Raw genomic sequence first — 20827 nt, 5'->3', positions numbered from 1 at the left:
ACCATCGGAGGCAGGCCTTCTCCCCAAGCTGACGTCTATAACTGAACGAGTTATGATCACCTTCCGACCCGTCGGCAACACTTCACCGACGTGGTGGACCGACCCAGATATGCTCCATCTTTGGCACAGACGATTACCCGAACAGGCAAGCGATCGTTTGAAGTTCTCCATACCACACGACTCAGAGTGCATCATGAGATGAACTATGGACATCAATCAAGCTGAACTGGTGGGTATCTGCAAGAAAAGCGAGACCTTTTGCGCGAGAACATCGTATTAATGTTGGATGAGTGCTTCACGGTTTGAGTAATGCACTTCGATAGTTGGTTGCAAATAGATTGTTTACACTCAAGAAGGAAAGATGAGCGTCCGCGACCGCAACTTTAAGTCTTCGATGAGAAGGACTCTTGTGGACTTTGTTGGAAGAGTTGGATATCATGTTATTCCAATCCAGCGCGTAGATCATTCTTGTATTTGAGTACCCGTACCAGCCCTCTTCTAGCTACCTCAACCATTGACCAGCCTCTATCGTCAATCTTCCTTTAGTCCCTACTATCGTCTTTCAGCCATCCCCTTACGATCAGTTTCCAAGATGCAGACCTCCCATCTCCTCGCCGTGGTTCTCTTTGCAGCTGGGTTCGTTCCTCAACTTCCTTCGTCGTTGGCCACGTGTATTGACCCCCAATAGCGTCTTTGCCGACCTCCATAAAACTGCCGTGTGCGTCAAGGACAGAACGAACAACCCTATTGGCGGCACTCCGTACAGTCCCAGCTACAATTGGGTCAAGAACTACGAGATCTTGCCCGACGAGACCAAGTGTGCTTGCGACATGTACAAGGCGCGCAATACTGGAAGCAACCAATGGGACACGTGCCCTGATTGCACCTTTGTAAGTCGTCTTCCCGTTCGTCTAGCTTCCCACTCAACTAATATGTTTACCAGGATGGCCTCGGTTGCAATTCTGAGGCTTGGCACATTGGCGGCGACGAGTTCACGTACTATTGCGAAAAGAAGTGCGGTGCGCAAGGCGCTGAGGCTAACTGAAATAATCCCGATATACTCAGGAAAGAGGGAATGGGGCGTCAATAAACGTGTAAATACTATGGTATCACTTATCAGAGCAGGCTTGCACTTTTCTTCAAAGTAGTAATTCAAAAGTTAACGAGCCAACATCAAACGCCGAGCACGTGAGGCCTCCTTATCATCTTCGCCAACGATGTGATAATCGTGAGACCCTCTTTGCTGGCTAATTTACAACCCCTGTGTGAGAGACTTGGAAATGTAGAATGATGAGTCCTCATTTAGGGAACCTAAATTAAACGCAGTGGGCTACCCGTCTCGCAGATGGCGACACACGCTGTTGAACGTCTTCAACATCCACACCCTCATCACTTGTTCCCTCTCATTTTCACAACATGGGCCCTAGGGGGATGATACCTTGAGGTTGAACGCCGAGTCATTGCAACTCCGACCCTCTCCACAGTATCCCAGAAACACGACATTCCGCACGTGGGGTAACAACCGGGGCAAATGGCTTCAGCCCTGAAGACATGAAGCCACTTAATATTGAGGGCTTGGGGCAACTCCTAATCTGATGCCCCCAGAACATTCTCATGACCCATGAGACGCTCAGATCTTCACTCACGTGTTACAGAGATCCCAATTCAAAGAACAGCTTGATATATCTACACGGCGCTTGATTGCCGCGCGTCAGCCTGATGACAAGGATACTGCAGTGAAGTCGATTCTCTACCGCGGGACTTTTCTACCTTTTGGTCCTTAGAACAAGGGGAGGCGGTTTAAGTTTATCTGAAAACGAGATCGTCTTGTCTAACTCGCTGACAAGGTCACAATCATGTTCCTGATCTTCACGTCAACGGAGAAAACTGCAACGTCGGCTGCGGCTATTCAACCACAACCTTCCAACGTGCCACTTATGCCGCCAAGATACGATCGACGACGTACAGTTCGATAGCGTGCGGGTGCTCGCGCCACCGCCCAGCCTCTGGTGAGCATGGCTCTCAACGTCGTTACATGAGTCAGCTATGGCGATGATCTTTGGATGTCTGATTGCGCTCAACGACCGTTTCTGATGAAAACATAGCCAGAGGGTAAGTAATGAGGTAAGCTCAAGGTGTCAAGCTGTTGTTTGTGATCGTACGGTGTGGTTCAGGCAATATGCATGGTATTGAGCTTGAACGGCTCAGTAGCCATAGTACACAATAGGTACCTATGTCGGCAAGACTTTTTGATTGTGAACAATGTGAAGCCATTGAAATCGTGAGCTCCCACAAGCCTCTCGCACTTCCGGCCCTTTGCTGATTTTGTCGACGTCCGGAGGTGGTTGACTTGGCCTGGCAGGTTTTGCCGATCGCAACTTGACAGTTCCCCACCCAGTAACATTTGGCTCACACGACAAGGTGGGTGACGTCAACGCAGCGGCAACGATAATGTTATTTTGGAGCTATTTATGGGTCGAGTATGGAGAAGCTTACTCTCCGAGCTTGCCGTGATCGCCCGGCGCCGTCACCTGCCGTCTTTGGTATGGGAGACAGGGAGGTGGCTGGGGTCGCGTGCAACCTTTGACTGATGAACGTCTTGGGCGGGGATACAACCTCTTGGAAAATCCGAGTAGTGAACGGGGCGGACATTTGTGATAATTGAAGTTGATTTTGTAGTTCGCGACGTGTGCTGATTGGTGTGGACTTATCCGTGTCGGGTGCTTTTGTTTGAAATCATCACATGCTGTGTCGGTGCGAGGCTTTCAGTGTTCGACCAGAACATCCCTAAAAAGTTTGAGATCCCCGGAAACATTCCATTTGATATGTGTCTATGTCGAATCGATTGTGAAGAGGTATTACGGTCCCGGGGGTGCTGCCGAGAAGGCACTGGGCGCTTATTCGGAGTACATCAAGGGCGCTGCAACCACGGAACTGAATGTCTACTTTTGTTCTATTCGATTGGGCGCCTTTGAAAAAGTGGTGTACTTTGAATTTTGTTCGCAGAAGAACAGTCGCGCAGGTACATTTACTGGTGGAGTGAGAGGGTATCCGGGCCGGCGACGGCGCGGGTGCGGATGGGAATTGTGGGTCCACCCCCGTCCGCACCCCGAAATTGGCGCCGACCAGACCGGAACCTAGCACGGCGGGCGAAAACACCGAGACTTACACCAAGGCTTACATCAACACCACCTTCAATGCTTCACTCCTAATATGGACATAAAAATCCCGAAATGGCATCTTCTCATCCGATCCAAGCCGGAGCAAAACCCCCAGACAGTCCCCAAATCCAAGTCATGACGTCACCCACCATCATCACCACGCCTCGCAAGCCAGTGACGCGACCAAGACATGCTCGACACACCTCGATGGTCAAAGTCCTTACCGCAGCAAAACTTGCATAACCCGAGTTACCTTTCGTTCCCTTTGACCGCTTCAATTCTTCTTTCCCCATCACACCGCCGCCTCCATGCCCTCAACAGCCCGCCTCGCGAAACAAATCCTCTCGACCCCTCAAGCCAAATCCCTCGCCAAAAGCGCCCAAGCAAACATGTCCACCGGAACCCCCTCCGACACCGCAAAGGCACAAGCCTCCGCGTCCGCCAACGCGCCCTCCTTCGAGTCGATCGGGATCAAGAACAAAGACATTGTCCAAAAGTCAGGCGTCTCGCTGTCCGAGCAGCAGAAGGTCCTCGTCGGCAGCGTTCTCGATGTAACCCCCTTCCTCCCCAAACCAAATCGCCAAATCACTAACCACCACGGCAGCTCTTTGAGGGAAACCCCACCCTCAAACACCTCTCCCTCTGGTCCAAAACCGCCACCTTCCAGGACAACATTACCATCGCCGAGGGCTACGACAAGTTCGCCGCGCAGTGGTACGGCCTGCCCGCGCTCTTCGACCCGATCCGGATCCAGTCGCACACCGTCACGTCCGCGGGCAACCCCATCGAGTTCAAGCTCAAGAACACGTACACCGTCAAGGGCGTCAAGAGCGAGCAGACGATGGAGAGCACCGTGCAGATCGAGGTCGGCGCCGACGGCAAGATCGCCAAGGTCAGCGACAAGTGGGACAACGAGTTGCCCGAGGGGGCATTTTCGCAGGTACGTGACGCTTTTCGGGAGTCGTATTCAAAGGCGTTGTGGACGGCGTTGTGGTTGTGGAAGGAGGGCGTCGTGGCTTTGTTTTGTCGGGTGATGTTGTTGCCGCCCTTCTGGGTAAGGGGGTTTTTCGATGCCGGGCGTGGATGTGTGCTAACGGGTTCGTAGGCACTGCGGAAGCTGAATGCTGTTACGGTGCCGACGTTGGTCAAGGTTCCCAAGACGGAGGAGGAGGACCAGAAGATGAAGGCCGAGAGGGAGAAGAGGTCCCAGTAAAATGTATGATGTGTCATTGCTAGCCCAGTATTATGATGGCTCGCTATCTCGCATTGTAAAATAGCGTAATTGCAGAAAAACACGCATGTCTAATGATGAAGCTGGTCCTTATCGCGGCACTTGTGACAGGCGACCAGTTATCCGGGAAATTGCCAGTAACGGATCTGCTGATGGCTGGTTCATGTTTCTGAACATTGATGGGTAGAGGCCTCCTCATCAACGCAACGATTGTCATGCGGCTCAGCAAATTGATCCACTATGCATCATCAATTCATTGGCCGAAAGTAGCAGCCTGCTAATGGGTATCTATCGTCGTCACAAATTCGCATTCCTTTCGCCTGGAATCAACGCCAATAAGCCTTCTGCGACCCAAGAGAATCGAAGCTCCTGGGTGAAGGTCCGTAAACAGCCGAACGCAAATAGCAGAGTGAATCGGCTTTAATAATATCTCGAGCCTCTCCACCATCTCGAGTAGGTGCTGTGATCTGAAGTCCGGCATTAGCTTCGGTCTGGATTTGGTATATTCGGGCGATGACAAACCTCTTTGAGTGCTGATGCCCAGTTGATCCGCTACGTTCACATAGCCTTCATACGTCGCCTGGCCTTTCTTCTTGACGGTCTTCACCATGTCGCCAGTGTCGTTCTCCCACACGCTGCGACAGTATGGGCACGTCACGTTCGAACCGCTCCTACGCTTCGTCGCAGCCCAGGTATCAAAGCACTCCTTGTGGATGTTCTGACCGCAAGCAGCGCGGCAATAGACGACTGCCTCGCCACCCTCAGCCTCGAGTTCGCAGAAGCAAATGGGGCAGTCGCCTTCGACGGGCTTGCGGTTCTTATCCTGTGTAGCATCGTAGGGCTTATCGATGGGCGGGGCGTTGGCGAAGATCTCCTCGAGTTCTGTGGTGAGCAGGGCAAGTTGGTAGGTGTGCTCGAATTTCGCGCGGAGGACTCGGGACATGACCTGCAACTGTTAGGGCTGCTTGCGACATAGGGGTGGAGAACTGTGTACATAAAGCCAGTGCTTGCATTGGTTGCCGGCAAGGAAGTGAGGACAGGTGCACGTGGGACGCTGGGCGATCTTGACGGTGTAGATGTTGCCCGTGGACCCCGTCAACTCGACCTCCTCCTCTGGAACTTCATCGGTGCCGCATCTTCGTCGCTCGAGTACATAGAATCTGCGATCACAAGTCAGCAGGATCGTACGGAGTCGTGTCCGACGGAAATCACCTCTGCGTTAGAGCTCTGTTGTAGACGTCGCTGAAGTTTGAGGGCGGCCTGGGGCGGAAGCGGCGCAATCGCTTTTCGGCGTTGGGATCCTTCTTCGGTTTCTTCTTCTCAGGGGACCCATCGTTGGCAGCGGCAGCTTTCCGCTTTCCCAACGGTGAAGGTGTCGGAGTGGACACTGGGAAGGTGTTCCTGGAGGCGCTTTGGGGAGTCCGATAAGGCGGTGTGTATGTCGGCGTGTATCCGTAGCTGTTGCTTGCCGATGGCGGGGTCGCAGTGGGGGCACCCATGGTGACCGATCGCGATGACGATGTCTTCAGTAGGGACGAGAGGAATGTAAGCGAAGAGGAGGAATGTTCTGGGAACGCAGCAGTGAGGCAGATAGCTCGAATTGGAAGTTATTCTGAAGGAGGGGAAGCTGGGAAGTGGCTTTTTGGAAAGATCATTCGCCGCAAGCAGAGAAAGATAAGAACTGCAGGAGCTCCGATTAAACTTTGGATCGCAAGCGGCAGTTGCCCCCCTTTTCCACGCCTTCCGGGTTCTCCACGCCTCCCAAGCTCAATGACGAGCTCCAACGCACGGGCCTTGCTTGTCTCATGCACGGGCCTTCGAATGCGACCTTGACGCGGGATCACGAGCTACTCCACGTGACCCGGATGCTGTTCGCCCGAATCCTAGAGAGAAGTGGGTCGTAGAAGCCGGTGCTGGTCCTCCTGAGGTCGCGACGGAAAACCCGCTCCTTTCCGCTGCACATCCTCCACCTAGGTACAGACGCGAACATTGATGCGCGGGTCGCTGACCGCTCAGACCGCCAACGACAATGGTCACTCATCAACGATAGCCAGGCGGCTTACTTCCGCCTCACATGGCGTCTCTGGGGCATGCTACGGCGGAGTCTGTCCCGTCAAGCTCACCTTGAACCCCAGATGCAGTACCCGTCAACGCGAGAGGAGTCTTTTTCGCTGACCGCAGGAATATCTGTATATAGAACTTGACTGTTCGATCTTGAATTCAAAATGTTATTACACGTCAGAGCCGAGCTGGGTGTCATTGAAGACAACCACTGTCCCTTTTCGTGCGACCCATTCTCCTCAAGGTGGCCAGCGACGCAGCTATGGAGGCACCAAGGCCTAACATGAACGACAGCATCTCCAAGATCCTCCAGTCCCTTACTTTGGACGAGAAATGCACCTTCCTATCCGGCAAGAACATGTGGGAAACCGCAGATATCCCTCGCCTAGGCATCCACAGCCTCAAGACAAGCGACGGTCCGGCTGGCGTCCGCGGCTCACGATGGACTGACGGGACTCACACCACATACATCCCCTGCGGCATCTCTCTTGCAGCCACCTTCGACCCAGATCTCATCCAACGAGTCGGAAAGATCCTCGGTGCCGAGGCCAAGACCAAAGGAGCCCATGTCTTGCTTGCACCGACCATGAACATCAGCCGCTCGCCCTTTGGTGGCCGCAACTTTGAAAACTTTGGCGAAGACCCGTATCTCACAGGCGTCATGGCTAGCAGTTACATCGAGGGGGTGCAGAGTGAGGGCGTGGGAGCTTGTATGAAACACTATGTCGCCAACGACATGGAGACGAGACGCTTCAACATGGACGAGCAGATTGACGAGCGGACGCTGAGAGAGATCTACCTCAAACCGTTCGACATGGCGTTGAAAGCGGATCCCTGGACTGCCATGACAGCATATCCCAAGATCAACGGCGAACATGCTGACACCAGCCGCTTTCTGGTTCATGATATCTTGCGACGGGAGTGGGGATACGATGGGCTGGTGATGAGCGACTGGGGAGGATTGAACTCGACCATCGACAGCATCCGCGCCACCACAGACCTTGAAATGCCAGGGCCTCCGCTTCGTTACGGGAAAGCTTTGCTGAAAGCCGTCGAGTCTGGTGCTGTCTCCGAAGAAGAACACATCAACCCCTCTGTCGAAAGACTCCTTCGTCTCCTCGCACGAGCTCAGCTACTCGACAGCCCACAACATAACGGCACAAACGGCATCCATGCGGGTACAGAAGGCAACGAAGGCGAGTCGGACACTCCCGAATCCCGCCAAACGGCCAGAGAAGCAGCCTCCCAAGGCATAGTCCTCCTCAAGAACATCGGCATCCTCCCTCTCAAGCCCTCTAAGCTCCGCTCCCTTGCCATTATCGGTCCCAACGCCAAAACCCCGACAACAGGCGGCACCGGCAGCGCCATCGTGAACCCTTACTACATCACCACACCCTTTGATTCTATTAGCGACGCCGCCAAGTCTGCCAATCCAGATATCCAAATCACCCACCACCGCGGCGTTTTCACGCACCTCCAACCACCCCTAATCGGTGACTGCCTTACAAACCCAACCACAGGCTCCCCCGGCCTCCGCGTCGACTTCTTCGCAGGCAACACCTTCTCCGGCGACATCATCTCCTCTTCAGACTGGCACAACTCCCTCGTCTACTTCATGTCTGACGGCGACGTGCCCCCCTCCCTGCGCGGAACAACCTACAGCTACAAAGCAACCGGCCTCCTCCGCCCCAGCGTCACAGGGACCTACGACTTCAGCCTCTCCAACACCGGTAAAGCGAAGCTCTTCATCGACGACGAGCTGCTCATCGATAACTCGGACTGGACGCAGATCAGCGGCAACTTCATGAACTGCGGCAGCGTCGAGGTGTTTGCGAGCAGGGAGCTGGAGGCGGGCAAGACGTACCGCCTCCGCGTCGACAATGTCGTCGTGCCGCCACCGACAAGACCCCATGACAACACCCTCTTTCACAAGATCTCGGGCGTTCGCGTGGGAATGCTCTTCCGGCATGACGAGGAGCAGATGTTTCGCGACGCGGTCGCTGCGGCGGAGGGCGCTGATGCGGTTGTGCTTGTTGTGGGGCATAACAACGACACGGAGCGCGAAGGATCGGATCGCACTTCGCTGTCGCTGCCGCGGAGGACGGACGAGCTGGTTGCTGCGGTCGCGGCTGTTAACCCGAACGTGGTCGTGTTGACGCAGTCTGCGTGTGCTGTAGCCATGCCGTGGGTTGATGGACCCGCTGCGATTGTGCATGCGTGGTATCAAGGGCAGGAGTGTGGAAACGCCATTGCGGACGTGATCTTCGGCAAGGTCAATCCTTCCGGGAAGCTGCCGCTGACGTTTCCTAAGAGGATCGAGGACCATGGATCGCACAAGTGGTTTCCTGGTGATGCGGAGAATGATTATGCTGAGTACGGGGAGGGCGTGCTAGTTGGCTACCGCTGGGTCGACGAGCAAGGGACAGAGCCTTTGTGGCCTTTTGGGTATGGATTGTCCTATACCAAGTTCCAAATCATCGATGTTGCGGTCAAGGGCACCATCTCCGCCGACGGTGACCGCTCCGCTACAATCACTGCCACGGTGAAGAACATTGGCGACATCTCGGGCAGCGAGGTTCTACAAGTCTATGTCTCGTCTTCGCCCGCGATCAAAGAGCTAGGCCGTCCTTCTGCCCCGAAATCCCTTGCTGGATTCCAGAAAGTCGCGCTCCGCCCTGGAGAGTCAAAGTCTTTGGCCATACATCTTGACGCGAAGGCGGTTGCTTGGTTCGATGTCGTGGGGAAAGGGGGCCCGGGGTCTGGTGGGAAATGGAGGGTTGACCGCGGCACTTACAAATGCTACGTTGGAGTGAGTTCCCGAGACATCGTTGCTGAGGTCGAAGTCACCGTAGAATAGACAGAACCATGGGTGGCTTCCAGATCATTCTCAATTTCAGTAGAGTATCTGATACTTGGACCTCATCGTTCGCAGAATTGACAACATGCTCTCTATACTCGACCCCGGGAACGCCCACTTCTCAACCAAGGATATCGCCTTGATCTGTAGTTCATCAATATCCGGCACGGTCTCCGCTAAGACCGGCGACAACGAAGCCAACGTTAACAGCAAAATCACCGCGAGCGTCCTGCCCACACCGAATTAGCCAACCTTCAACGGCCAAAACGCAGGAACCTCCAGACTTACGAATGCAACACAATCTCCAACGACCCGCAAGACCCCTTCAACCTATACTCCACCACGTCCAAATACCCCCGACAATGCCCCAAACACCTCTTCGCATTCTCAACAACCACCTCCCCCGCCCCCGCCCCGCCCTCCAACCCACACACCTGGTGCAAAAACGGGCGGAAAATGATATCTCCCGCGGCATGGTACCTCAGCACCATAATCGCCTCGTCAACACTCAGCGTGGTGCCGCTCGCGGTATGCAGGTCGGGCTTGATCGCGGACGGGAGGAGATCGTACCACGCGCCGAGCTGGTGGCTCAGCTCCGCGGAGACGGAGGCGAAAGCGTCCGCGGTGGCGGAGTTTGTGGTTGGGGAGGCGGTGTCGTACATCACGTGGTGGATGCGGTTGAGCAGGCGGCGGGCGGAGAGGTCTGCGAGCCAGGAGAGCATGGCGGGGTCGGGCGGGTTGCCGCAGCGGGGGAAGGGGAGGTTTTCGATGACTTGGTCGATGCCGCTTCGGGGGAGGTGGTGTTCTGCTATGATGTCGCTGAGAATTCAGAGTCAGCATGTATAACTACGATGGGGCGCGGGATTGTTTGGACTTGGGACGTACCATTCGAGGACGAAGATGGCCCAGCATAGACGGGTTACGGGCTGGTGGGTGTGCGTTTCTTCCAAGGGTTGACGCATACTCCTGTGTCTAAGGACCATGTTAATAGCCTTTGATCAGGCGGTGGCAACCAGGACGACGCCTCACCGGATGGGATAGTGCTGGATGCTGGTCGACGCCATGTGAACCAACCTCCATGCCTGAAGCGGTCTCGAGAGGTAGCTGTAGTACAGCGCTGCAAGATACAATCCCTGTGGGAGCAGGATGGTATCCCCAAACGAGTTGAACCACGTCCCTAGAAGCACCTGCAACGCGGGCGTGAACATCTCCACGCCAGGTAGCCAACCATCTCGCGTCAGATCAGGCGTGTCGACAGCCCCCCGCCCCAGAGCCAACACGACCAGGACCAAAGCAGCGCGCAGGTCAGCTTGCAAGGGGTTCCCCACGACATCTCGATAGATGTGCTCAAAGTCGCCCTTGTCGAGGATGGGATGCTGCGGGTTCACGAGGTCGAAGAAGTTATCCACCAGTGACGATGCTTCCTCCGCATCGATCTCGGGGAAGACGATCTGGCTCAGGGGTATCGGGGTCAGGGACAGAGGCTCGGGGAGGGTCCTCTTGCTCTCCACGCGGAAGAACACGTCGGAGGGATACTCGCCGAGCAGAGCCTTGGCGGAACGCGATTGTAGGAGGCTCCCTGTGGTGGTGGAGTGGGACATGGGAATCGCCATGGGCGCGGTGATGCATGATTCCGTGGAGGGCGCCACCGGGGTCGTGGCGGCGGAGGGGATGTGGAGCGATGGGTCAACTGAGAGAGGTCCGTAGCCTGGGGACGGGAAGGCGGATTCTGGGGATGCATTCTGGGATGGCGGTGGGTATGTGTGTGAGGTCGGGGTGTAGTGGTCATCTGGCTGAGGGTGAGATATTGGCGGGAGGGACGCGAAGTGTGTGAAGGACTGTTCGAGGCGTTGCAAGCGGGAGAGGATCTCGGCTGTCTGGTCTACGGAGATTGGTCTTCTGGGCCATGTAGCACGTCAGCCTCACAGCGGGAAAGGTCCCCTTTCTTCCGTGGGTGACTTGCTTGCGTAGGGGTTCTTACTTGTGTTCTTCCGTGGCGGGATACTCGCACTCCGAGTTATTGGCTTCTTCGCAGAGGGTGCAGACGGGTTGCCTGCCGTCGCATTTGCGTTTCCTGAATGCCGCGGATATTAGTTCTCAGTTCCGCCGAATCACCCAAAGAGTTTACTGATTAGCAGCGGAAGGATATGTGTGTATAGGGCGGTATCGAGCATCCGCCCGCGCATGGTGTTGCAGCGGGTGGCAGCGGGATCAGGTTCCGCCAGTGTAAACTCACCTTCGACGGCAGTAGTGGCAGGCAACGGCGGTTCTCTTCCGCTTCTGAGTCTCCATGATAATATTCCTATTCGATATGGGGCACCTGGGAGTGATGTATTGTCTGAGAAGAGATGACTCCCGGGGTTTGATGGGAGGATGGCAGTTCTTGTGCGGCGGAAGGGCGGCGCTTCTCGGGCGGGATCGGCGGGATCACTTCCGCCTTTTTCGCAGCTTAATGTGGAGCATTTCCCGGTCTAGTCCCGGTAAATGGTTGACTTTGTGGCGCCCGGATGATTGCAAAGATCACCTAGTGAACATGACTTGGGACGAAGGCCGTCAGTCAGAAGGGCGTGACTCATTTAGGTAATTGCCTTTTTGGGACGTTTGAAAGACAATATCAAGATCCAAAAAAGGTCTACCTATTCCGTAAACGGGCTCTGAAAGATCTTTCTAACTTGACATAATATTGAGCTAGTGACAAACGCGCCTTGTGTCCAAGTCGGACTGCCAATTGCCCCCGAACGCCGGTATCCACACAGATGAGTCTAAACACGCACCATCGACATCTCGATATGAGATATCAAATTAACAAACCTGAACATTTCGCTCAGGGTGGGAAAAGAATACCGCATTCCCCAACGAGTCAAATTTCACGAGATGGTCCTTGCAGCTGGCTTCATCACACCCTCCTCGATCGTTTGAACAGCCTTCTGCCCATCAAACAAAACGTCAATCTCCTCCAATGTCAGGCCCTTGGTCTCCACCCACTGAAAGTAGATGTACACCCAAATTAAGATGTTCCACGACGCATTGACGATGTAAGTCTTCCACCCAATACTCTCCATCAGATACGGAAACGCCATCGAGACCAAAACACCACACGACTTGATAAGAATTCCCTGCATGGCGATGCCGTTCGCGCGCATGTTATATGAGAGAACTTCGGGTGCGTACATAGCTGTGAGAGGCGTGATACCGAAGGCATATGCACCCAGGAAGAGAAAGATGCATGCGATAGTCCCGTAGGTGCCAGCTTTGTCGCCCGAGGTACCGTACTTGGCTGTGAGACCGGCGAGAAGGTAGAAGAAGATTGAGCAGGTACCCAAACTTCCGAGAGCGAGTACTCTTCGGCCCAATTTCTCCGCTAGTGTTGATCCGGTGATTGCAACAACAAGTTGCCAGGAGGACAGGATGACATTGATCTGGAGTTGCGTGGTTGGATCGGTGACGCCAGCCTGGCTCAGCATTCGGCCAAAGTAGTACCTAAGGTCTCCAGTCAGGTCATATCTCAGGCAATTATTGAATGAATATGGCGAAGTGTAAACTTACGTGATGACATTCGACCCCGTCAACATCGCCAAAGGCGCGACTGATAAGGCCAACAATAACCGCTTACGGTTGGGCTTGCGGACCATTCCACGGATTCCCAAAGCGTTCCCCTCTCGCTTCTCGTATTCCAATGTCTCGATGATTTCTCTGAATTGCATTTGGACGTTTTCGTCGCCGGTTTCGGCCCCGTTGACCTTTGCCAGCACTTGAAGGGCTTCGTCTCTCCGGTCGCGAAAGGCAAGCCAACGGGGAGACTCTGGGGCCAGATAGATAAGAATCATGACGAATAGAGGAGGTGCAGCTTGGAGGATCGAGGGGACTCTCCAAGCCCAATCCGATGGCTCAAGCGCGGAGGACTAGAAGGAAAGTCAGTCAACTCGACAGAGAGATGTGCGACCTGAGTATACTCACACCATAAGAAATCCCGGCTGCAAGCAGGGCTCCAACAGCCCAGCAAGAGAAGTAGAGACCCAATGCCAGAGATCGAATGGACGGCGCAGTCGTTTCCGCCACATACGTTCCTGCGGCAGTCTGGCCCAGACCGACTCCAATGCCAATAATGAGACGTCCAGCAATGAACATGGCGATGTTTACTGCTGCACCTGCGATAATAGCGCCAATAATGTTGACGATACCGGATGCATAGAGGCCCATCTTTCGGCCTTTCCAGTCGATGAGCATCCCGGTGAATGGGCCGATGAGGATTGCCCCTAGGAAGGTGGCGCATGTGTTGACGGCTGTCGTTGCCGTTGTGAGCTCAAAGTACTTTTGGTACGAGGCCATGACGTTGAGGGAACCCATGAGAGAGCCGTCGTAGGCTATGGTGACGGAGTCGACGACGCATACCGACACCACCAGCGCTGTGCTCAGGCTCATGCGGAGGGAGGCTAACTTGGATGGGGACATGGTGAAGGAGAGAGTGAGTCAAGATAAGGAGTATTGAGAATGGACAGGCTTCCGAGGATGCAGAATGCCAGCCTGCCTTATATGGAGTGTTCTTCCGCTGTGAAAACACCCGTTCCTCCGACCTTCAGAGGGTCTGAAGCCAGTACGACGCCTTCTATCGGTCGCCAAGATAAGAGAACTCCCTCAGCGAATGCGTATAAGCTGATTGGCGATGATTCTCCGGGGTATCGGGTGTCCACACGAGGTGATCTGGGGAAGTGTTATCTGTGGGGAGAGTTTTGGGAACGGTGAAAAGTCTGCTGCTACTGGTTGGCTTCGAGGGCGGATATCCCGCCACAAACTCCGCTGTAATTTTGGGCTAGCTCGTAAAGTTACCAAAAGAGATAACTTGAATCGTACTATCACGATCATATCGCTATACTCCTTTACCTCATTCCTTTCTCTGCTCGCGTCGGCTTCCTCCCTTGATCCGGCTGTGCTCTGGCCCTTTCGCCAGTCTTGTCCCTCTCCTTAAATCATCTACCTTATCTCTTGATACTCATGATTCCTTGAAGACAATCTTCAGTATGCATATGATCTTCCAAATACAATGTTGGCTGCCTTTGGAATGTACCTAAACAGTAGCATTAGACATACTGCCTAGTGTTGCGCGGCAGGCACTTCTTGATCTCTACGTACACGTTCTTTCAAATGCTACCATTATCTCACGCTAAATATTCCGATTCTAATCTTGTTCTCGTGTCTCTACACCTCCAGCCCACTGAGTAACCCTTGACCGCGTCTCGCAGTTCGGATGCTGTCGAGGGTTCCGAGACTCAAAGTAAGCCAATATTCAATTAGAAACTTGAGCTATTGAGACACGGGCTTGTCTGTTGGTGCTTCTGCATCAACTGTCAAGACATCACCGACAAAGTTCGCCGGCTCTCTTCGTCTCCGGTCAACCTTCAACTCAAACACGTCGAGGCGTTGATACCCGCCAACCACATCGTGATACTGCTTGCCCTCGATACAATCTTGTACATCCATATCTGCATACAAAATCCCCTCTGTAGCCTGCAGATATTCGGTCGGCTTCTGCTCCTGAGTCTCCGCGTCCACAGTAAACCCCTGCAACAACGACCCTGCAGGATCCAAGAACATCGTCGCACCGCGCTGCGAGTTCTCAAGAGCCGACGTGACAACTTCAGTCTGACTGGCCCCTGATGATATGATCTCGATGGCGTCTTTCCCAAGAACGCCAGAGCACAGAACTCCGAAACACTTGGCTTCAAAGCAGTGCGCCGCCGCTCTCGTTCTGTTGGCGGCGACATTGTCGTAGTTCGCCCCCTTGGCCACGCTCGACCCCCCGTCACTCCCGCCAGCCTCCGGTGTCGGTATCCTCGTAGGCCAGATTGCAGGCCACGTCGAGATGTGAATCTGCTCACCCTGAGACATCAACGCATACCTCGCAAGCGGGTTCGTGTTTTCCCCGCAGATCAGGTTCCCAATCTTTCCGTACTTCGTCTCTGCCAGCCGGAGCCCGTGACCATCTCCGGGCGCCCACGTCAACTTCTCGAAAAAGGTTGGCATCAACTTCCTATGGTGTACCAGAACTTCTCCGTCGGCGTCAATGATGACGTTGGAGTTGTAAAGAGTCGCGCTGCTCGATCGCACCTTCTCTGAAATGCCGACGCTGACCATAATGTCGAGCTTCTTTGCTGCAGACCGGATAGCTGAGACCTCCTCCCCGTCGACGTAGACGGACTCTAGCGCCATGCATTTGAAGAGGTCATGATTCTCGGTTGGCGGCCGCAGAGCTGACCAGATTGGGAATGCTGGGATGTAGGTCTCGGGAAAGACGACGAGGTTGGCCTTGTTCCTGGCAGCTTCATGAATGAGTGAGATGGCCTTATCGGTTGTGCGGCGGGCGGAGAGGAAGATGGGTGATACGTGACATGCTGCGATGCGGATTGGAGTGGCCATTGCGATGCAAAGATGATGTCGAAATCGCTGGCTGCGAAAGATTCTGGGTTCTCTTCCAATCGCGCAAGTGGTTGACAATTGTCTATGATTACATGGAATGAGTTGACTAGATTTTGGGGTTTGATAAGGCGCTGTTGACAGATTCGGAGCTTCTTCTGACTCCGAATTCGGGGCGGCATCTGATCCGCCGCTTCCACTGCCCACGTCATTCGCGTCCCGCCGTTTCAAACACCGAAAACCCCAACGCAAGATAGTCAAGTTCACCAAACCAATTGAGCCGTACAATCTCGTTCATATCTCAAAGACTTTGCCCGATTTGTTTGGTGATTACGACTTCTTCCCACCAACCTCTCCTCTGAAAAGATAAGGAGGCTTAGACCGCAAGCATGCTGCGGGGCCTCGCCAGGCGATGCAAGAGTTGGACCAAAGGCATACGGTTTGGAGAGCAGCTGAACTACCACTTTCAAGATGCTTCTACATGAGCAAGTTGCCAACATGGAACTTTCCATTGCTCCAACGGACGGACGAGAACGCAATGCATGCCGGTCAATCGATCCCGCCGGCTTCTTCATTCGACATCCACCTGTCCCTCATCTCCTCGATAACTTCATCACAGGCGAGGAACATCTCTTCCAAACCATACACATGGGTGCTGCGGTGATCGACAAGGATGAGTGGCTTCTGGTCATAGACGGGCTAGTTGAGCGGCCTTTCGCGTTGACCCTCGACCAACTGCGTCAACTCCCGCGACGTTCCGTGACAGCTTTCCATGAATGCTACGGCAGCCCTCTGAAGCCACCGACAGAAGCCGTTTGGCGCATTGGGAATGTCGTCTGGACCGGGGTTCCGCTGTCATTCCTCTTGGACCTGGCGCGGCCATTACCTGCAGCCACATTCGTCTGGTCTGAAGGACTCGATTACGGCACGTTTCACGGCATCACGGCGGATCGATACCAAAAGGACCTTCCAATGACTAAAGCTCTCAATCACGAAGTTCTTGTGGCATACGAGATGAATGGTGAGCCACTAGGCAAGGAGCGAGGCGGGCCTGTGAGACTTGTGGTTCCCGGCTGGTTCGGGACGAACATGACCAAGTGGCTATGCCGCTTATCTCTTCAGAACAGGCGAGCGGAAGGACCTTATACGACGACGTTCTACAACGAGATTGATCCGACGGACCCAGGAGGCAAGAAGAGAAGACCTGTATGGAAGGTGGAAGTGAACTCAATCATCACGAAACCGGAACCTGGTGCTATCTTCCGGGGACCGGACGTGCAGGTCGAGGGCTGGGCATGGTGTTGTGAAGAAGTAGTGGAAGTTTTGGTCAGCGCAGATGCAGGAAAGTCATGGATCCTGGCTAGCATCACTCCAAGGACGGAATTTGAATGGCAGAGATGGGAAGTGTGCTTGAAGCTCCAGGCCGGGGAACACAAAGTGATGGCAAGAGCGAGGTCTGTATCAGGACATCAGCCTCTGGGCGGACGAAGGAACCATGTCCATACTGTGGCAATGCAAGTCATACCTTCATAACCCACAGCGTGGGCTTCGAGGATGAGGGTTTACAGACCTTTGAGGTTGACACATGGTCAAAGATTCATTCGACGGAGTGATGCACATGACCAGTGAGGGCTCACAAACCTTGCGCTTGATCTGTCTGCAATGATAGACAGGCATATGTCTCCGAAGTCCAAAAATTAAAGGGTTCCGCAAGTGATTCAGTGAGCTCCGAAAATAGTCCCTCTAGCTGAAAACTGAGAGTTGCGATGGATCCAGAGAAATAAAGAGCGGCGCCCCTGAAGCTTTGACCGCAAATGTCGAGAATCTATTGATTTCTCGCCCCTGGTGGTTGACAAAGATCTGATGGCGCAAAGATAGACGGCCGGCCGAACTCGAGGTATGCGAAATAGTCCGACATTGTCGCAAGTACTCCAGCCCTCAAGGCGATGGATAAAGGCGGCAAAATGCGAGTCTGTCGTACTCTCGAGTTTCTGGGGCAGATCGTTATTGTTGAGATTGCAACGTCCGCGAGCAATCTTGGTGTGATTGCTGGACACTGTCAGTCGAGATGATCAATCTGGTTGAGATGAGTGAACACGATCAACCAGAGTTGCCGATCATATACCGATTAAGGAAACTCCGCCAGGGGGTTCGAAAAGAACTTTGGAATAGTTTCCCCATCAGCACGATCCAGCCAGATTCCACTGCAACTCGCATGAGAAGCAACGCTGTCGCCCACCCATCCGAACGATGCAGCTCAGCTTCACGCCAGAGACAGAATGCTTGCGCAAACATCGACTCCAGGAATAGCTTCAATCGTGATCCGCAACGATCAACTGCTGACCGGCAGACAGCACGGCGCTAAGTCAGACAGCGACTATTGAAAAGACGCGTACGCTACGGGTCTAGTCCGGGCCTGGCTCGGTCTCGCTCATCGTGAAGTCGCATTGAAGACTTCGGCACTTCTTGGCGGGTCTTTTCTTCGAGGATCGTCCAAAAAATGGGTAGACTCGCAAAGGAGGGTGGTTGTATCGTGGCAGAGGAATACGAAGAGGAGAACAGGAAAAGATGGTGTTCTGGATTGACAAGAAAATCGCGTCATGACGCTCAGCAGGACGTCGTGCATAGATATTCATCGTCAGCCGCAACGCGCGGCCAGGGCCAAACCGGCCGCACGCAGGAACAGCGACACGCACTCGCTGCGCTCACGCGCACCTAGAGTGATGTGGGCGACCGTCCAGTTTTTACCTTCGGGCGCGGCGCCCACCCGCCCGGGCCGGTACATCGGGATCGGGCCCCCGCCTCCCGCATTGCACCAGACCCCCGGCCTCGGTCCCGCTCCAGGGACTCGTCGTCTATGCCGAACACGCGAAGCCCACACCACCGCTTTCGGCCATGTCCACGTATCCGCACCTGAAGGTCAGTTCAGGGGTAAAATGTGTATCAGTCCAAGCGTCTTAGATGGGTGGTACCCACGCACAGCTGAGCCTGAAGCCGCGTATGTCCGATTGCCCGCAGCCTGCAGGTCCGCCCTGCCTGAAGACGCAGGGGAAACTATTGACTTAGTCAGTTACTCTGGGAATAGCGGGTGATGGATCAGCCGGTGGTTGATGATGTTTCATCGAGACTATCTGGGTCGTTCGGATTCCGCACAACTCGGATTTGGCCGCTGACATGGAGGATGTCGAGCATGAGAGTCAGGTCTGCCGAGCCTGCCGGAATAGTGATGAGTTCAGTGGGCCATGATACCTTCCCGTTGAAGGCATGCAGGGCTCAATGGCAAGGTCATTTTTGTGTGTCCGAAAGGGTATCGCAGGGTGAGGCTTTTCGGGGTCATTGGGTTCCCCCAACTCTGAGCTTCAACTTTTCCTCTCTCTTGATGTCTTGGGTTTTACCAGCGGTTGAGCGACTGTCTACACGTGCAAGTACGTGAGGAATTTGTGGTTTTCCAACTCTCAAAGCATTTGGATCGAAAGACAAGTGCAAAATATGCATGAACTCTACTTTTATTACCTTTCGTTATTGGGTCACCACCAGTCTTCACAGCTGCCTGGCGGACAACGGCGCGAACTTCGGAACAGTCCATTCAAAAGATTTCATTTGAGCACAGTACCTCTGACGGCTATACCTTTCTGTTGGCCTGTAGTCTGAATAAGGTCAAAGCCTATTCGATGGTCTTGACTAAGTGTTGGTGCGGTTTAGAGAAACTTGCTCAGCTAAGTGGAACCATTTTTAGTATTGCAGAGTTTCTCTGGAACACAGCTAACGACTCGCCGTCTAGTGTTAGTAGGACTATCGGAACTTATCATTGTACGATCGTTACCCGATGCGAATTGAACCAAGACGATCCGAGGATAAGAACTAGATACAAGCCCCGTCCCTGTGGCATGATTCGCCTTCGTCCGGATCAAATGCCGATCGCATGCAGGATAGGGAGGCAATGGTAAAAAAGCTCCTTGAGCATTCGTCGGAGAACTTGAGGTTTCTGTGCCACATGGAAAAATGTTTTTTGCGGTCTTGTAACTTCTACTTCGACGGTGACTCTTCTGTTTCGATTGGCACAAAGTGTGGTGGTGATTTGAGTAAGAGTTTACATAAATCACACATAAATCAACCATTACCTGCCGTTGCGTAACTGCACTCTGGCCTAAATGCTTCAGATTGTCAGCGCCAAATGACGCAGAGTTTTTGCATGTTCCGGGACGTCATTCACATTGCCATTTCGAAACGAGGCGCTTTGTGGACGCCACAGGGCCTCATTGGTGTTCGATGGTTTGGGGCGTTGGATGAGGCTTGCGATTGACCACCATTCAGCATAAACGCACTACCGAAAACCCCGTTGAACGCTGGAATCGCAATGGAGAATTGCTTATCGTGGTTATCGGATCGGATACGGAGCGGATTGGCCAAGTGCTGACATCGGCCCCGATTCGCCAGCCAACACACGTGTCAATCGCCGGACGTTCCGCAGAGCCTCTTCTTGTGTTCCGTCAACAGCCCATTAGACTGTATGATATAAAATCCTGTTTTGTCATATGATTCGTTACGCAAACGAGTTTTGCAAAAAATTGAGAGGCCGATCTGCATTTGTTTATAAATCTGTTCATCGTGGAGGGGCACATTGGGTACTGCCTGCGACCAGATGGCCTTAGAGATGCGGGACTAAGCAGTCGCCAGCTCATCGACGCATAAAATTGACGAATTGTAATTGAGAAACTAAACAATGCAACAATCACAATGTGCAAAAATTCGCCCCATTGTCACAGCATAACATGAGCACATCCGCCCCAAGACTTTGCCTTGTCCTAGAGTATGAGGTTGCCTTCACACCAACACGATGGTTCGCCATCACGAGTTTTTTCAACGGGCGAACCCAAAATCACCCTTGTTCCTGCACAGTACTTAATTCTTGAGCCTAATTGGCGAATGTGGGATGGATTTTATGGCTCTCTGGACAAGCGACTTGTCGTGATTGGACCGCTCGCGAATCTGACATGCAGCTAAGTCGTGGCAGCTCCATCCAGACCTTAACCAATCCGGAAATGCACATATTCTGTGCCACAAGCTTCATAAACCCCCCATGTCGACATCCGTAGTTCGCGCGCC

The 20827-nt window shown here is 53.7% G+C and overlaps 8 protein-coding genes across 8 annotated transcripts; 4 read left to right on the top strand and 4 right to left on the bottom strand.

Annotated features, from left to right (window-relative positions):
- Positions 1-592: 592 nt before the first annotated feature.
- CGCS363_v012679 (uncharacterized protein) lies at positions 593-1045 on the top strand (the record flags this gene model as incomplete). Its single annotated transcript, XM_036644528.1, has 3 exons — positions 593-636; positions 689-890; positions 944-1045. The coding sequence occupies 3 exons, from the start codon at positions 593-595 to the stop codon at positions 1043-1045; spliced, it is 348 nt and encodes a 115-aa protein (XP_036490717.1).
- Positions 1046-3550: 2505 nt separating this feature from the next.
- Positions 3551-4374, top strand: CGCS363_v012678 (uncharacterized protein; the record flags this gene model as incomplete). The annotated part of the gene is made up of 3 exons (XM_036644527.1): positions 3551-3712; positions 3766-4101; positions 4267-4374. The coding sequence occupies 3 exons, from the start codon at positions 3551-3553 to the stop codon at positions 4372-4374; spliced, it is 606 nt and encodes a 201-aa protein (XP_036490716.1).
- Positions 4375-4812: 438 nt separating this feature from the next.
- CGCS363_v012677 (uncharacterized protein) lies at positions 4813-5891 on the bottom strand (the record flags this gene model as incomplete). Its single annotated transcript, XM_036644526.1, has 4 exons — positions 4813-4859; positions 4915-5338; positions 5387-5552; positions 5605-5891. The coding sequence occupies 4 exons, from the start codon at positions 5889-5891 to the stop codon at positions 4813-4815; spliced, it is 924 nt and encodes a 307-aa protein (XP_036490713.1).
- Positions 5892-6715: 824 nt separating this feature from the next.
- bglB-1 (Beta-glucosidase B) lies at positions 6716-9310 on the top strand (the record flags this gene model as incomplete). Its single annotated transcript, XM_036644525.1, has 1 exon — positions 6716-9310. One exon carries the CDS (start codon positions 6716-6718, stop codon positions 9308-9310), a length of 2595 nt encoding a protein of 864 aa, XP_036490712.1.
- Positions 9311-9464: 154 nt separating this feature from the next.
- CGCS363_v012675 (putative transcriptional regulatory protein) lies at positions 9465-11602 on the bottom strand (the record flags this gene model as incomplete). The annotated part of the gene is made up of 6 exons (XM_036644524.1): positions 9465-9539; positions 9745-10129; positions 10196-10282; positions 10340-11209; positions 11292-11384; positions 11547-11602. The coding sequence occupies 6 exons, from the start codon at positions 11600-11602 to the stop codon at positions 9465-9467; spliced, it is 1566 nt and encodes a 521-aa protein (XP_036490715.1).
- Positions 11603-12177: 575 nt separating this feature from the next.
- Positions 12178-13762, bottom strand: CGCS363_v012674 (Lactose permease; the record flags this gene model as incomplete). Its single annotated transcript, XM_036644523.1, has 3 exons — positions 12178-12790; positions 12857-13212; positions 13268-13762. 3 exons carry the CDS (start codon positions 13760-13762, stop codon positions 12178-12180), a joined length of 1464 nt encoding a protein of 487 aa, XP_036490714.1.
- An 849-nt stretch (positions 13763-14611) lies between these two features.
- On the bottom strand, positions 14612-15724 carry CGCS363_v012673 (Nitrilase; the record flags this gene model as incomplete). Its single annotated transcript, XM_036644522.1, has 1 exon — positions 14612-15724. One exon carries the CDS (start codon positions 15722-15724, stop codon positions 14612-14614), a length of 1113 nt encoding a protein of 370 aa, XP_036490709.1.
- Positions 15725-16192: 468 nt separating this feature from the next.
- CGCS363_v012672 (putative sulfite oxidase) lies at positions 16193-17254 on the top strand (the record flags this gene model as incomplete). Its single annotated transcript, XM_036644521.1, has 1 exon — positions 16193-17254. One exon carries the CDS (start codon positions 16193-16195, stop codon positions 17252-17254), a length of 1062 nt encoding a protein of 353 aa, XP_036490708.1.
- Positions 17255-20827: the final 3573 nt, after the last annotated feature.

Source organism: Colletotrichum siamense (genome assembly GCF_013390195.1).
Source record: "Colletotrichum siamense strain Cg363 chromosome Unknown KSG_Cg363_contig08, whole genome shotgun sequence".
NCBI lineage: Eukaryota > Fungi > Ascomycota > Sordariomycetes > Glomerellales > Glomerellaceae > Colletotrichum > Colletotrichum siamense.
The sequence above is the reverse complement of the archived record's forward strand: the minus strand, read 5'-3'. Positions and strand labels throughout refer to the sequence as shown.